A 16,236-nucleotide genomic window follows, 5' to 3' on the forward strand; every position below is an offset into this window, starting at 1 on the left:
CCTCAGCTCAATAGCGACAGAGTTGATTCAGCAGAGACTTTGTTCGTACAGTGGAAGAAATGAATTCAATGAAAGGATTGATAAAGAGCATGACATAGCCGATACTCGCATTGAGCTTCGTCTGGAGAGACGTGACCTATCGGGAAAAAGACTGATGGTAGAACTAGCACAGGGACAATCGTTACTCCAGACGGCTCGGCAGACGCTGAGATCAGATCAGATCCTTCCGTGTTCATCTCTACGAGCCATTGATCAACGACCAGATCCGGACTCGCTCTCAAGACACTGGCACAAAGGCCGTTACTTTTCGTACGACAGCACCTCCGACCTCGATTGTAGAACAATCTACCGCAGGAGTCGCACTTTCGGCTTTTCCTGGTCCCGTCATACCGCTAGACTACGCTTCGTACCAAGTCTCAGATAGGCTCAAAGAGCGAGGGATCGTGTTCGATTGGCATCCGTGGCATGCAGCCTTACATGCAGACTTTAAAATGATAGAACATCATATGACGCTCTGCGAGTGTTTATTCTTGTCCTGCCGAAGCAGCCAACACATTAAAACACGGCCTGTTACCTGCGAGACATCAGAGCTAAAAGTGAACGACATCGAGGAAAGTATGTATGCCGAGCCCGGGTCAATTTTCACGCTCAAAAAGATCAGAAGATTGTCATGAATTGGCTTCAAGGTGTACTGGCAAGATTGATCGGCTTGGGGAGGCGGTCGGCTAGCGCCAAGAATCACATGCTTGGCAGCCGGCTCGTGAGCACCCGAGTGAGCACAGCACAGCACTGTGTTCTTACATCGTCTTCAACGTTGGCATAATTTTCAATATGCCCGGAGTGGAAATTCGGGGTTTTTGGTTTCTCTAACTTTCAGAAAGCAGTCAAAGATACTCCATTCCGCATAGACAGTCTCCGCTTCAAGCGGTAAAATGAGGACTTTCCTTCTGCATACATAGCATCTCCTTTGAGCGGTGAAACTACGGCCTTCTTTCTACCTGCTGGCCTACTGAAAGTTGAGTCTCATCGCATCTCTGGAGGTCCTGTTGCCAGACATTGGTACTTAAGCTTGCGGGAAACGCAAGCAACTTAATCTGGAGTGGCCAGCTGTACCTAGATCTCCCTACCACACCATTTTGTTACGTTTTTCCATCCTCAGAGTGGCCGTGCGAGTGTATCATCAATTACATCGTCGCGATATTAACCAAGTACAGATTTTCGGCACCCACCCGTCCTTGACCTTTCTTCTGCACTTCTTCCAACACTCTTGGCAGTCGCTGAGCAGCATTGAGGTGACGTCCCGTCAATGGCTTGTACGCCGGATCGGCCGCCAAAGCCACCATCGTATCAGCACATAGTTCTGGTGTCTGCATCTTGAATTCCCCTGTGAAGCCGCCGTCGGACATGAGCTTTTGCATTAGCGGATGGTGGAATCCGCTTTGCACTAAACATATCAAGATTAGAACTCTGCTGCAATATAAATCCTTAGTTATACTCACGCTGTTCAGTCATCACCGTTCCGGGGTTAACGGCGAATGTCACAATGTTCTGGGATGCCTCCAGGAAATCCAGCTCCCTGGCAAGGCACTCGTGGAACTTGGATAGAGTTGCCTTAGACGTCGAGCTTGCTGACAAGGCTGGCGCTGCTGTGGCCGCGTAAGACGAACTGGTGCTGATGATGACTCCTGTCTTGCGCTTCAGCATGCTTGGAAGCACTGCGCAAGAAAGAGAGACGGGAGCCAGAACGTTGACCTGCTGTACTTTCCACCAGGCGTCGGGCTCCTCTTCACTTAGAAGACCAATGTGGTTGATTCCGGCGTTGTTGATAAGAATGTCGACTGGTCCCAGCGCCTTCTCTACCCGGGCCACGATATCCTTGGCTGCGCCGTCGGAAGATACATCCGCTACGATGGGTACAGCACGCCCGTGGCCGTGTGTAGCGGATATGTCTTCAACCAGAGTACCAAGTTCTGGCTCGCGGCGAGCAACAACAGCAACCGACGCACCAGCTGCTGCAAAAGCTTTGGCGATGGATCTTCCAATCCCAATCGATGCACCGGTCACAATAGCCTACAAGGTCAGCATCACCACCCAGATTTTGGAAGAGCAATCTACTCACCACTTTGCCCTCCAACTTTCCAGCATACTTCTTCGGCTCAATGGCCTCATATGTCTCCGCAAGTGCCGGCAACTTGTCCTGCGTCGCACAACTCAAGTCAACATGTGCCAAAGCAGCGGCTACATCCTCGTCTAAGTCCCCTGACTGCAAGGCCAACGCCTTCCGGTCTGGTGCAGCCTTGTGTTCGAAGTCGCCACCTCGCCCTTCGCCGATGTAGTTGCAGTATGCAAGATCCGCTCCGCCCATGATGTCTCCACTGTCAAGTTTCTTCCTCGCTTTCGCTTCTCTCTATGCAACCGTAGAAGTCTTGATCGTCCAATCAGCATCGTTCGTGCGCGAAAACCGCTTGATAGCAGCAAAGAGATCATCTTGGTTAAGACGATGAGAAGCGATGTAGACGAACTTGTTGGCGTAGGAGTCGAGGCCAGCGCTTTCAGGGGTTGGATGCACGGGGAGAGATAGCAGGGCCGCCAGTCCTCGACCCACTTGTTCCTTGGTTGTGGTAGAGAAATAGCCGGCATCGGGATAGTGAGTGTAGGTACGGCTGCGTATGGAAATGCCAAAGAGGACGGCGTTAATGCTCTGTTTACATATTGGTACTGATAAATTTCACGCTGTGAGAGCCTTTGGGAAAGAACATACCGTATCCAGCCATGGCCCCGTCGCCACTGCAATATACGAGACACCAGTATACGTCTCTGACAACTTCTCGATATATCGTAGAACGTCATCTTTCGGCGTCGTCAACTCCCTGTGTAGTTTAATGAATGTTGGGTTGTCATTGTCGGCCCCATATCTGATACAAATTAGCAACAGACTCAGTCGGTATTGCTGGAGCCCAGAACATACTCATTGGGAAGGATCCACTTCACCCCAGCCTTACCACAAGTCAGCCGCTTCCGAGTCTTGCTCCATGACCGTTCCACTCCATTCCACTCACCTTCGCCGCAGCGTCGATCAACTTGTACTGTGCATCCATTGCAAAGATACTAATCACAATCATCACGGCCTCTTGGCCCCGAAACGCCTCAATCAGGAATTCTTCATCGTCGTAGTCGCCCTTTTTGACAGTGATTCTGGGTGATGATGGAAAGGTTGCACGGGAGACTGCACGACTGAGGATCGTGATCTGGAGGTCGGGATTGGTGTCAAGGAGGTGGGTGACCGTGGGGGCGGCAATTTTAGAGCTCGCCTGTGTGTAATGTTAGTCAGGGACATGGAGTCGGAAGAAGAATGTAACTTACGCCTACGATGACGAGTTTTCGAAGCTTTTCGCCAGCCATGATGTGAGGTTGTCGGTGGCACGAGAGCGGAATGTGTTTCAGTCACTAGTCAGACAAGCTTGCAAGTCCAATCGTTGCTGGGAGTCACGGCCGTCGGTGCAAAGAAACTACTTAAAGACTGACGTTTTAGAAGCCCGAACATTCCTGCAATAACACAATATCCATTCCTGATGACTTTGGGTAGCTTAGTAGTAGTCTTCACAATTCCACCGATGCATCGGACCGAACGTAACTTCCTGTTCGGGACATAGGGGCTTTCGGCTAGCGATATGACTGCACGTGATTCGCGGCTACGTGTATTCCGCCATGTCGGAAAATACGGTTTCGAGACGGACAGAGAAGTGCTCAATCGCGGCCGACAACAAAGCGAAATACGACTGGCGTTGTGGTGACATCCCTCTGAAGTTTGGCAGCACCTAGAATCAACAACTTTCTACCGGCATCGTCCACCAAGACGGTTCGCGTCACTCTAAGACTCTTCCGTACATCCTCGCTAGTTCAATTCCCAAGTTTGATAAGCCAGGACGCGGCAAAATCAGTGTCTTCGCTTTGTCTCTTCAATCTGCAGCAAAACTTTACCTTTGCAACACTCTCACGCGCACAGTCAGAATTCGTCTCTCAGGGACTTCGTGGATCTCTGGCAGTCCAAGGTCTTTACCCAAACATGGTGACATATTTGGTGCAGTCCTTAGAGCGACTGTTTGCCAGCCTCGTACCTTATGGCAACCGTCCTCTGCAGCCTGCATGGCATTTTCCAGTCCACCTGGCGATATGTATCTTGACCATCGCTCTCCCTGTTGGAAAACAGGCAAGATTGCTCGTGGTGCTTCCAGCAGTGCTTTATAGTACTTTCTCCAGGATCGCCTACACAACAGGGGCCGTCAAGGACGACTACTTCAATGCCATGCAGTTTCTGGTTCTCACTCTCAACTTTGTGAACCATCTGGTCCTAAGGCCATACCTTACAGGGAAAGAGGCTCGATACATGTCCTCGGGTTCCTCAAGAGCTAGAAATAATTTAAAGGAAAAAGTCGAGGAGCAGCGGACCACAGATTCCAGGTTGCAAGATTCCAGGTTGCAAGGCAAGGCATTGTCCGAGTGCACAACCTTTGCACAAAGGTTGGGGTGGACCGTAAGGCTGCTCACCACATTTCGCGGCATTGGCTGGAATTGGCAGATTAAGAAGATCCCCGAGAACCCGGACCTCGATCTATCGAACGGCCAGGCAGCCGTGCGCCATTTCCGTCGTCTGATCTCTGTCTTGGTATTGCATGCTGTATACCTCTATATAATGACTTTCACAGGCACGCTGCAGACCCGAATGCGCAGCAGAGACGACTCTCCAGCCTGGCAAAGATTGCTCCTACACACGCTCTTCACTTGGTCAGTACAGCTCTGGATGATCGACAGTTCCAAGATCATATACCACGGTCTTGCAGCCACAACACTCGCCCTCAAAATGCAAAGCCCATCAGACTGGCCACCCTACTGGGGTCCGTTTTCTGACTGCTGGAGCGTTCGAACAGTATGGGGCGACTCTTACCACCAATTATTTCGCCACACGTTCGACAATTATTCAAATCTTCTGGTCTCGTTGCTGGACCTCAGCAGAGGAAGCTTTGCTAGCAGATACACAAAGCTCTACACCTCCTTTTTCGTATCGGTGGTGATACACTGGTGGTTCTCTTTCTGCGCTGCACCGGATGAGCAGGGGAGTTTCTGGTTCTTCATGTCGCAGGCCGTCATTATCAGTGTGGAAGACGCGGGGAGGTGGGCCTGGAGAGCGGTGACCGGGAGAAATGAAAACGACGAACTCACCACGTTCGAGAGGGTATTTGGTTATGTTTGGACATTCTGCTGGTTCACCTATTCCTGGCAGATCGAGATCCACTTCCAGATGGGAACGGTGGAGCCTATGCCTTTCGAGCCGGATCTGAGGGGTATGGCGAGTCGTCATGCATTGCTGTGGATGTAATGCCGAACTTCCTACTCGTGTTGCTTATGCAATGATCCAACTGTCACCGAACACGAGTATACTAGTTTTATTATCATTCATTTTGTCAACGTTGATGGTTGACGTAATTAGACAGTCTCTAGGACATTTCGTCGCACAATCAATGTCGTGTACGATTATAGCCATAACTGTGTCATTCAGGACAGTGATATCCTGTCGTTCAAGTAGCCAAGCTGTGATATTTAATAGAGTGCAACGTTGAGACTCTCAGCGCCACAATATAGAGTTCGCCGATGCTAGCTCTCAAAATGTGACAACGGCGTCCGTGCGCATCGGTAGCGGAATCTTTAGAAGAGAAGGTGTTCATGTCTCTCCACGAGAAAGAACGTTATTCTGTAGAGAAAAGAAGACGAAGACGCTTCGCTTCATTCGAAGGCGTAGTACGGTATAGAGTACTTGTCCTTGCCAAATGCACTTGCGTACAGCCCAACTAACCATCCAAGTGGCGCTGCCACCGGCCAATATTCACTCGCAAGCATCATATATGATATGATCCGCAGTACAGCATTCCGCACGCTCAGCCCCCACGCAGTCTGGGGAGTCATGATGCCAGGAAAGCCAGGAGGTATCTGTTGCATGTCTTGGATGATTGGACGCATCCTTTCTGAGTAGTTTTGCAAAGCGGTGGAGAGGTCGTCTGGATGACTGTTGATCTCGCCTGCCAGGACGTACGCTCCTGTGATGGCAAGGCTCGTTCCCGTTCCAACTGGGCCTGCGGCGTAACCTGCGTCGCCGAACAAGACGATGCGGCCTTTGTAGAGAGACGGGGCTTTGACTTGTGCAGCTTCAGAGGCATATAGTTTGTTCGATTGCTCGACCGCTGTTAGGATGTCATCACGGCCATGGCCGTGGAAGAAGTCGCCCAAGAAGTCCTTCAAGGCCCTGTCTCCGCCCTTTACCGCCTGACGGAATAAATGCATAATCGATGTTTCATCGGAGCCGTGAGAACCCATAAGTAGTACGCGGTTCTGTTTGGAATCATGATCCGGTAGTAGAATGATGCCTCTGCCAGGTGTAGACGTTGTTAGTTGTCCTGTTTTCGATGTGTTCAAAAGATCCTTCTTGATGGTAGAGTACGCAGCCCATGCATTCATCGAACTCATATGATCACGCACTTTGCAGTCGAATGCTAAAGCCCTCGTGCGAGACGTGGCGCCGTCAGCTGCAACGACCAGATCATATCGAGACTGGGGCAGATGTCCGTTCAAAAACTCCACATCGACGCCCTTTTCGTCCTGTGTCATTGACTTCGCTTGCTCTCCGAACACGTATCGAACATTTAAAAGGTCTTTGGCGAAGTCGAAAAGTATTTTCGATAGGTCATCGCGAAAAATCTCATATTCGGACATGAGAGATTGCTGTTTTGGATCACCAGTCGATTTGATGGTAAGTATCGATTGGCCCTTGCTGCTAAGAACACTCATTCCTGATATACTATGTTAGAGGCTCGGCCAGTTCAGTCATTTCGGAAAGCATTCGTATGAATACCTTCAAGTGGAGCTGCAGCAGCGCGAATCCGTGCTTCCATTTCAGGTACTTTCTGGACAACCGTCACCCCTGACGTTCGGATGTCCACGTTTTGACCACCATCTCGCATCGCTTCATGGCGTTCAACGACGGTGATATCTGCTCCGGTCTTGGCTAGCCAGAAGGCCGCCATAGGCCCTGCAACTGAAGCTCCAACAATCAGGATCTTCTTATCAGCCATGACTCTCGAAGAGATGCAATGCTGGGGCCTGGACAAGAAACTATATCATGGAAGGTGACCGTAAGGACTCGAAGCACAGGCATATGTCCCGACATTCGAAACGTCGATCGTCAGTGATCGATTACAGTCGCAGGAAATCAGCATCCGGCCCGAGAGAGGACGGCTGGATCGATAACGCAAGTGGCGGTGAATGTCAGTGCCCCTTTCATCAACGTCATGCATAGCAGCAAGGCACTACTACTACAATTGAATTGAGTTTATTCGAGCCGCAAGATCTCTGAACAGCGTAATCTGACCATGCTGGCTGAAGACCTTTGCAGCTGTCGCTGAACGGAGGGTTACAGAGATCTCACACCACATCTTCACCCGTGTGCTGAATTTGTGCACCAGCTCGGGTTATTGGCAGCGGCATACATCCCGATATCTAGATTCAGGAGTTTAAGTATGATCGATCCCTCAAGGATCTCTCCACTGAATAGAGCGTGGCGTCTACCAAAGCCATTGAGAATGTCTTGGGGAAGCGTTGAAGTATACGATTCATATCCTGCCGTCGCCCCTGCCAAGTATGTGGGAACTCTTAAGGGCAAAGTTGTGTGTATTGCCACTTTTCGCTCTTTGCAACAGTTTTGCTGTACTGATTCGTTCGTGCTCTCTAGGCAGTGGTCACGGGGGCTTCCACTGGCATCGGAAGAGCAATCGCAAAAGCATTCGTCGCTGCCGGAGCCTCAGTGGCCGCAATCGCTCGACGCCAGCCTGAGCTCGATTCGCTTGTCAATGAGGTTCATGCAGCGGCCAATTCTAGCGGCCGCTTGAGCACCATAGTTCCCATCGTTGCCGATCTCACAGCAAATGACGCCGGTAAACGTATTGTCACCGAAGTTGAGCAAGATCTTGGACCTATCGACATTCTGATCAACAACGCTGGCGGCCTTCACGTGGGACTGCTCGGCGAAGAAGAGGACGCAGACTCAGATCTATGGTGGAAATCCTACCAAATAAATCTTGGGGCGCCACTTGCTCTGATCAGTGCTGTGCTTCCATCGATGCGTCGACGGAAAACTGGTGTGATTCTCAATACAAGTGCTGCTGGGGTGACACTGTGTGCCCCTGCTCTGTCAGCCCAGTGTGCATCCAAGGCTGCACTTAGCAAGTTGACAGAGGTGCTGGCAGCAGACATGCAGTTTGCTGGATGTCCAGACATCCTGGCATTTGCTGTCAACCCTGGCACCGTTAAAACCGAAGGATGTACGTATGTCTTGGATCCAAATAAGAAGTACGCTGACTCGATCATGACAATCACAGTGGAGAAGGGCATCAGTCACCCGGTCATGCAAACCATGATGTCGTCTTTACCTGGCGACATCAAGATGAAATCCTCAGAGCTGTGTGCAGACGTTATGGTTGCTCTCGCTGCAGATCCTGCGTATCGTGTGCTCAACGGCTTACATCTGAATGCCTCTGAGCCACTTCCCTTGGTCCTGGAGGAAGCTCAAAAGGAGGGAAAAGGCAGAATCGGCGCTGAGAGGCTGTACACGGTCAAGGTCGATACTCTGAACTTCTGCATGTAATGGGCAACGCAACGACTCGGATGTATCGGGCTAATCAAAGAGTGCCGAAGGCGTCAGTAGCCTTTCCTTGCCATGCCGTCCTATACCAACGAATCGAATCTACAAAACAGCAGCGTGATCTGATTCAATTGACCTTATCCAAATCTCATCGCTTCCTCTTATCTTCCTCGTTCCGCTCAAAGTGGGACGTAGCGAACTGCTATCTCTCCGAATTTTGACAAGCGACCGCGCTGCTACTTGCACTCCAAGCTGCTTAGACGGCTTAGGAGCAACGGGGATGAATGCTCCACTTTGGGCGGAACACCGAGGGTAGTCAAGGTGGCCTTGCGAGTTTCGACGGTGTGGGGTTCTTGTTTCGGGAAAGATGAGTTGCTGCATAAACCACAAGGATATGTCCTCGACATGCCACGGGCCACAGTCCTTCCCGAACCATCCTGAGGTGTGCACATCAGTCTTAAGTGGTAAGCTAAGACCCCTACTGCATCTCTGAATCCTATCTGCAAGTTCGGTGCATATAGAACTTGCCCATGCAAAGTCCTTGGCTTAGAACCACCAAGCCTGGGACTGCGGGAGAATTGGAGTGGTGTGGTGTTCGCTTACACGCGAGAAACTGCTGCAGACTACTTCGAGATGGGTCATGATGATGCCATCGTTGGTAATTCTATCTTCGGGGTTAAATGCTGCGATGGATGTAGCTAACGCAATTGGCAGGGTATAAACCAACAGGCTTGGCCTTTCTCAGCTCGCTGGGCAAGCGTCTTGTGTGAAACCATACTTGTGATCGTCGGCGACAGAAGAGCAAGCAATTATTACTCAAGGGAGGGAATACATTCTCGGGTACTGGCCAACAAATCCGCATGCCATGACACGTTCCAGGGACGTAAACACTTCCCTTTCCGCCTGGGATCTTATTAGTACATCCACAACATCAATCGCTTCTTCTGAGATCCGACGACGGTACAGGCAGGATCATTTGTCAACGTGCTTGCAGGGATTGATACCATCTCGCATGCAGGTCCTGGTCCTCATCCACACCCACGTTATCCAACTCTTGATTCGACCGAGCTCCAATTTTCGAAAGTCGGGTCAATTCAGCCTTGTGTGACGTTGGTCATCGACCAAGCTGAGCTCCAGTACCCACAGCGGGCAAGTCCAACGCTACAAAGACTCTCAATCTGCAAGCCATCTTTGCTCACTGGCTAACTAGACGCCCCCACGTAACCTTCGCTACGCCCCAACTCTCTGCCCTGCCAAAAAAACCATGCATGCTAAGACCTGCTACCAACCATCGCGAAGCATTCCCAATCCAAAATCTTAGCGGGAGTTGCACTATGCCGAGACGGAGTATTCGCTTTATCAACGGCACGATATTCCTCTTAAACAAGGATATCTGACGCTGGAAATTTCATTTGGAGGCTTGTTCTACCTACAGATACCCATATTTACTCTCGCAGGTGTCCTGAAGCTTCGTTGGCGTTTTGATTGTTTAATAACGATCTACAAGAGGCTAACGAATTGTAGAACTGGAGCTATGTGCTCTTCAAATACCTGGATAATTCAAGTGGCCCTAACATATTTCCTCCAACTATACATTTCTCCATATCAACAGGCAAGAGTCAATATGCACACTCTGGTCAGTTCAAAACCAGGTCATGCAAGGATGTTGATCCTCCAGATCCTGGGGCGGCTGGAATAGCTGCGAGGTAGCAGTCTTGGGTCCGTATTCGGCACATGTACTATCTGGGAAATGATTCACAAGCACCTCTTGGAAGCTGTTTGTTGGTCGTCTCTTGGGAGTCTTGTGCAGATACTTCTTCGCAAATCTTCAGTTAGTACTTCTTGGAACTTTTGGCGCGTGCGGCTGAGCCTTGTCAATGGACCGAATCCCGGCAACGAAGTCGCAATGGCACCATCTTGATCCCGCATCACATGCACGATCTGTATGATCTTCTGGGTGACACTGATCATTCTTGGCATCGCGAGTTCACGCTGAGATCAAGAACATTTGCATCGTCACTATGGACTCTATACAAATTCTAAAGCTCTGCACAGAACTCTCTGAGATTGTGCGAGTATTGGAGGCTGAGGATGTCTTCTCCACGAGTACAATACATGAGTCTGATAACGACCTTGAGAAACGTGCCTCGGTCAGCCAGCGAATCTCGACCATCAATCGCCATATCTGCGGCATTGTCGCCCGACTACAAGATGGGCCCGATCAGTTTTTGTATCAGCTTGCAACCCAGGTCGGTAGTCCAGACAGACAAGCTCAAACTTATCACATGCTGATCGATGCAGAACCAAGTCCTGGCATGTTTCAAATGGTTGAGCGATCACCAAGTTGTGGCATGTCTGCCATTGACGGAGAGCATTCCCGTAGAAGAGCTCGCCAATTTGGCTGATGTGGACAAGGCCATGCTCAGCCGAGTTGTCAGACTTGTAGCTTCGGTGGGATTTTTGAGAGAGGACCGACCTGGACATGTGGCCCATACTGCACTGTCGACTCACTTCACAACTGAGCTTTCTTCCCTGGATGCAATCACATTCCTAGCTAGCGAGATCGCGCCGCTGGCATTGCAATCAGCATCTATCGCGAAGATTCAGAGCAAGAGCAAGCTACAAGATGATCTGCAATGCACACAGACCAATGGCATGGACAACAGCAACTCCTGCTCGCACCTTTCATTTGGAGGAAGCTCAATCCGACCACAGATCCAGCGACAGTGGGCGGCGTACTGCCAGAAAATGGGCAAGTCAGAGTCCATTCTGGGTTCTGTCATCAATCATCTCAATTGGCAAGGGCTAGGGCAGGCCACTGTGGTACATGTGAGTACTATGGCCCCTTACTGGAGTCAGAACCAATCTTAGGCGACCAAGCTGATAGTTCTCTAGATTTGTGCTACTCATTCTGACCTTTCGAATACACTCACAAAGATTGCACCGGCGATTCGAGTGATCGTTCAAGTCTATGAGTGGGCGCCACCAGAAGTTACGACTGCCTCCAGCTCTTCAAAGCCCCTGTTCGCACAAGGTGTACCGAGACAGTCCTCAACAACGCAACCCATCAGAGACGCAGCAGTCTATGTTGTGCAGCCTGATGCCTCATCGCTTCCATCCGGTATGACTTCGCTGCAAGAACTCGTCGCATCAGAGCTGAGATCGCACCTCCCTGTGCTCCGAGCCAATCCAGCCTCGCTTTTGATTCTTGCGCCGCCGCTTCTTCCAGAGCCAGGGTCAGTATCCCCGCAGGTAGAGACGCAAGCCCGTGTACGCGACTTTGCCCAGCTGCAGCTAACCAGTGATGGCGCCCTCGAACTATCGGAGCTGTACGAAATCGTTCAAAGCGTAGACGACAGCTACGGCAATTTGGCGGTCTGCAACGAGATGCGATCAAAACAGGGACACGTAGTGGGACTTACCGTGAAGTACCAGTCACGCTCGGAAACTGCCCTGCTGAGTTCTAATGCGGACTTTGACATGTCATGGGCTGACTGGTCATCATACGCTTGATCGGAGTTCATTTGTGGAAGACTATTTGGGCATGCAGGGGGCCAGGAACGGCATCTGAGTGTTTTATAACGGCAACTAAAGTTGGTAACCCATCGCATCCGAATTCACTCAGAGAGCTCACGGAACGAAGAAGGGTTGCTGGGTCGAGTTGGGTCGCACTGACTCTTGGGCCGTTCGCAAGGCTGAGAGCCAATCCCGCCTCTTCAAGTCGCCCGGCTGCCTGCTCACCCTCGTCGATGTGGTCAAAGTGGGCGGCATCTGAATTCTGTCTCTCTCGAAATGGAGCTGAGCAGGCCCATGATTGCAGTGCGAGTTGATCAGTCTGCTAGGTAGTACTGAGGATGCATGTTTCGCTTTCAGATACATCAGCTATCAATTCGTTGAATACACATGCCTTATCTGCAGGCCGTGGTCATGATATCATTTCCCCTTTGAAAAAAGGGGCGGCCTTGACGATGTGTCAGGCAGAGGACTGGCTGTTGTGGCTCAAATGAGCACGTGTTTAGGGTTTTGCGCTGTTGTGAGTGTTGCAGTCTCTCGGCAATGGCGCTCGCACGAGTCTAGCAGGGTTGGTGAGGATGGCTCGACTGGTGCATCGCCGTGCTGTGTGCTGCTCTGCCGCTACAATATGCACCGAGTCCTGCGGTTCACGCTCGGCCATAGACAACGCATGTGTTTGTAGCAGCTGCGGGCCAAGGTAGGTGGTCTCTGATCGCGTCAAAGTCTAGCGAGCGTGCTTGATACTGTACGTCGCCATGTCGTTAGTGATGGCTGTTTTTTCGATGAGGGTGCATGCTCTGAGCGTGGAGGCCTTACTCAACAGCGATCGCAGCTGCTCCCAAGCTTTAGCAAGCGAGGCAACAGCGATCGGTATGATTTCGAGCTCAGCTTGGTCGAAAGGCCATTTTGCCCTCGTCGTCTCGTTTGCGTTTGGCCGTCATATCTCTTCGATAGCTACAAGCGAGCAAATTTCTGATCGTGGTTGATGTTGCTCAGACGACTGCCAGTGTCGGGGATCGATATTCCACTTTCAGTGGGATAGGGAGGGCAGTCCCCCTCCACCAGCTCCCTTGGCGAGGTCTTGGAGGCCTGATACCAGTCTTCCATGTAGACTCGCCGTCGCGCTCCTGCTAGTACAAAGCTGAATACTGGCCTTGGCCCTCACTGTCTGATCCGGAAACTTTGGCTTGAGCCAAATCTTATCTTGGGCTATTTGTTCAGGCATATAGCGAGCCACGATAGAACGGAATCATGATCACATCGCGCTGTCGGCACACCGTGAAACAAGCGTTCAAGGAGTTCTTCGAGGATGCAGTCAGCCAGAGGTAGGGCCGTCGAGATTGATCTTCCATCTCGCCTGTATGCCCGATCCGTGAAAGCCGTAAAGGTCTCGCAGCTCTCTCCACCTTGGCTCCGCCGCCGATCATGTTGGTCCTCGCGTGGAAGGCAAGCCACATGGCGCCATATTTCTCAGCTCCCATTGACGCAAGAGGCCGCTCCGCAAGCACCTAAAAGGCTACATAATCTTGTTGCAGATGAGCAAGATTGGAAGGGGAGGTATATCGTCAAGTCGGGGTAGGAAAATCTGCTGTCATGAGCTGCGAGATATCGCTTGATCGTTCATGTAGTGCACCGTAGCGGACGTGGGGCACATGTGTTATCAATTGGAGTTCATAGGAGGTAGAGTTGTTCCCGGTTCAATGCATGTGGTATCAGTTATGCCGCGGCCAGCATGTGATGAACTCTCATGTGACGAACTCTCGAGTGAATAGAGCGATGTTGCTGACTTCCGCAGCGATAGCAGCATGTCCAATGACGGACGAAATGCTGTGAGCCTTTTCAACCTCAATCCGCGATCTCATCTTTGTCAATTTGATAGGACGTCTGCAGCCCCGAGTGCGCGAGCGAGGGGTTCATTCTTCTTCTGGGACTGGTTTTCGTCGTCCCAACTGATTCATTGCAAGGAAACGGATACCACACCTTTCTTCACAGAACGATGTGGGCCAGCAAGTCTTGAGACAAAGAATGCAACGTTCACCCATGCCAAAAGTGTATAATGTAACACATACCTTGATTCGTATAACCAGAATCATCCACTGCCTCAATGAGCAGGCTAAATTCGAGCGTTGCCAAGCGGATTTCACGGTCGAGACGCTGTTCGAACTGACGGTTCGAAATGACGCACCCATGTTGCGGATCACATTTGGGCACCTTGTCAAGCGCTGTCACCAAGAAATTCAGATTAGTGACATCCGTGTTCAGTCAGCGTTATGCCTGTGCGCCGGATGCAAGGATGAGAAGTCCAGACCGGAGGCCGGAACGAGAGCAGAAGCAATACGGAAGGGTGTTGTGCGGAACCGTCAACCTGAACAGCAACACAAATCCAGTGGTCACCGAATGCGAATGCCAGCGACGTGACCGCAAGAATTGAATGTTGAGCCCGACTTTGCGCCCCAAAAGAATTTTTGACAACAACGGCTCAGCCCTGTCACCCGTCAAGAACGTGATGATCCAAGGTCTTCCATGGGCCGTCCAAGACATGACACCAGGTGCGCGCATCCACACACGAGAAGATCCTCGTCGTGGTCGGTGGCTGCCTCGTGTAATGGTGTTATTCTTGCGTCTTCGAAACTGTCTTCGAAATTCGTCGGCGCAGCCCAGTCGACTTTGTGGCTGGCGAAGAGGACGCTTTCGTAGATCAGCTCACCTCTCCACAGCCAATGACCTTGAAAACATGCGCCTTCGAGTGGTACCTGGCTTGTATAGCAGCTGGAAAATCGATAGGGCGGCATAAGCTCCATAAAGGTGGAAAGCTCGACTGCATCTCAATGGTGACAGTACAAGCAGACCTCGCTTGCGTGTACCAGCAAGACCAGCAGCCGATCGATTGGAGCAGTGTGAGATCAAATGAACTCTTCTAACAGCCAGTGGTTGAGGGTAAGCCTCTTGAATCGTACAACTTGGATCCTTCGCTCGGCAATGCAATTGCATTCATCGTGCCCAGTACTTGCCAGAAAGATCAAATAGTGGTACCTACAGTAGCGGACGAAGCTGCAGGAAACCAGCAGTCCAGGACCAAGGTTCTCCGCGTATAAGAGATTTCCTGAAGAGCTTCGATTCTATTTCGGGACACAAGCCAGCATCTCGCCACCACCGCGTGACATGGCGGCGGCCACGAGTTTCTCCCACGGCGGCTTGGTACACCATCCCCGCGAAACGACATTCTCTTGCGGCGCCGACGCTGTCTCTTGCTGAGGCGACCCGAGTACCAGAATGTCTCGCGCACTACGCGCGCGCCAGTGCAACCAGAAATACCGGAGTACAGCGCCAAATGCCATTCTCTCGGAGGCCTGAGGGCATTGAACAGTGCATTGCTTGAGGATCGGTTACCGCATCCGGCTGGACTCTGGAAATATCAAACAATAGACCTGGGATCCTGGAACATGGAGAAGTTGTTGTTGTCTTCGCCTCGCTCGATCACTCCTGTCAAGCTTTTGCTGGTGGCGCTCGCGGTGCTGCTTCCGGTCAAGTGTCCAATTTCGCCAGGACAGCCCGTCTTCTTCACAGCCAACCAGTGGCGCCCAGTAGTCAGAGATACTACATGACCAGCTCGTATGCAGTACTGCCAAAGCCGCTGCAGTGCCAATCGAATCGCGGTGTTGAGTCTGCAATAACACGACGGTGCTACTGCTTGTACCAGGGCCCAATAGCAAATACTGCAGCCTGTCGTCATGCGCCAGGTACCCCCCTTTCCGCCCGACTCAGTGCCGCCGCCGAGCTAGCCCCGCTATTTTCTCGTCGCCCTATCCCACACATCGACCCCAGCGCCCGAACACGAACTGCGGCTCGAACAACGCCTGCATGCTACAGGCTCTGGCAAGAATGATATGAACCCCTGCTAGTTTCTCAGCCTTTATCTAGCTATATATGGAAGAATAAGTGGGTCACCACTTTGTATAGCCTCCTTCAGCATCGATTACTACCTAACATCTTTCCCTAATACTCTAGTAGATCCTTAATATATTAGATGTCGA

The 16,236-nt window shown here is 51.2% G+C and overlaps 6 protein-coding genes across 6 annotated transcripts; 3 read left to right on the forward strand and 3 right to left on the reverse strand.

Annotated features, from left to right (window-relative positions):
- Positions 1–1,184: 1,184 nt before the first annotated feature.
- Positions 1,185–2,365, reverse strand: M409DRAFT_22769 (uncharacterized protein; the record flags this gene model as incomplete). The annotated part of the gene is made up of 3 exons (XM_033806486.1): positions 1,185–1,444; positions 1,500–2,070; positions 2,120–2,365. 3 exons carry the CDS (start codon positions 2,363–2,365, stop codon positions 1,185–1,187), a joined length of 1,077 nt encoding a protein of 358 aa, XP_033667602.1.
- A 42-nt stretch (positions 2,366–2,407) lies between these two features.
- On the reverse strand, positions 2,408–3,402 carry M409DRAFT_22770 (uncharacterized protein; the record flags this gene model as incomplete). Its single annotated transcript, XM_033806487.1, has 5 exons — positions 2,408–2,701; positions 2,762–2,915; positions 2,969–2,997; positions 3,060–3,311; positions 3,364–3,402. 5 exons carry the CDS (start codon positions 3,400–3,402, stop codon positions 2,408–2,410), a joined length of 768 nt encoding a protein of 255 aa, XP_033667603.1.
- Positions 3,403–4,066: 664 nt separating this feature from the next.
- Positions 4,067–5,377, forward strand: M409DRAFT_22771 (uncharacterized protein; the record flags this gene model as incomplete). Its single annotated transcript, XM_033806488.1, has 1 exon — positions 4,067–5,377. The coding sequence occupies one exon, from the start codon at positions 4,067–4,069 to the stop codon at positions 5,375–5,377; it is 1,311 nt and encodes a 436-aa protein (XP_033667604.1).
- Positions 5,378–5,781: 404 nt separating this feature from the next.
- Positions 5,782–7,124, reverse strand: M409DRAFT_54509 (uncharacterized protein; the record flags this gene model as incomplete). Its single annotated transcript, XM_033812729.1, has 2 exons — positions 5,782–6,842; positions 6,905–7,124. The coding sequence occupies 2 exons, from the start codon at positions 7,122–7,124 to the stop codon at positions 5,782–5,784; spliced, it is 1,281 nt and encodes a 426-aa protein (XP_033667605.1).
- Positions 7,125–7,631: 507 nt separating this feature from the next.
- M409DRAFT_54510 (uncharacterized protein) lies at positions 7,632–8,692 on the forward strand (the record flags this gene model as incomplete). The annotated part of the gene is made up of 2 exons (XM_033812730.1): positions 7,632–7,715; positions 7,781–8,692. 2 exons carry the CDS (start codon positions 7,632–7,634, stop codon positions 8,690–8,692), a joined length of 996 nt encoding a protein of 331 aa, XP_033667606.1.
- Positions 8,693–10,710: 2,018 nt separating this feature from the next.
- On the forward strand, positions 10,711–12,202 carry M409DRAFT_54511 (uncharacterized protein; the record flags this gene model as incomplete). The annotated part of the gene is made up of 3 exons (XM_033812731.1): positions 10,711–10,938; positions 10,991–11,518; positions 11,585–12,202. The coding sequence occupies 3 exons, from the start codon at positions 10,711–10,713 to the stop codon at positions 12,200–12,202; spliced, it is 1,374 nt and encodes a 457-aa protein (XP_033667607.1).
- Positions 12,203–16,236: the final 4,034 nt, after the last annotated feature.

The sequence above is a fragment of the Zasmidium cellare genome (genome assembly GCF_010093935.1).
Source record: "Zasmidium cellare ATCC 36951 unplaced genomic scaffold M409scaffold_17, whole genome shotgun sequence".
Classification (NCBI taxonomy): Eukaryota; Fungi; Ascomycota; class Dothideomycetes; order Mycosphaerellales; family Mycosphaerellaceae; genus Zasmidium; species Zasmidium cellare.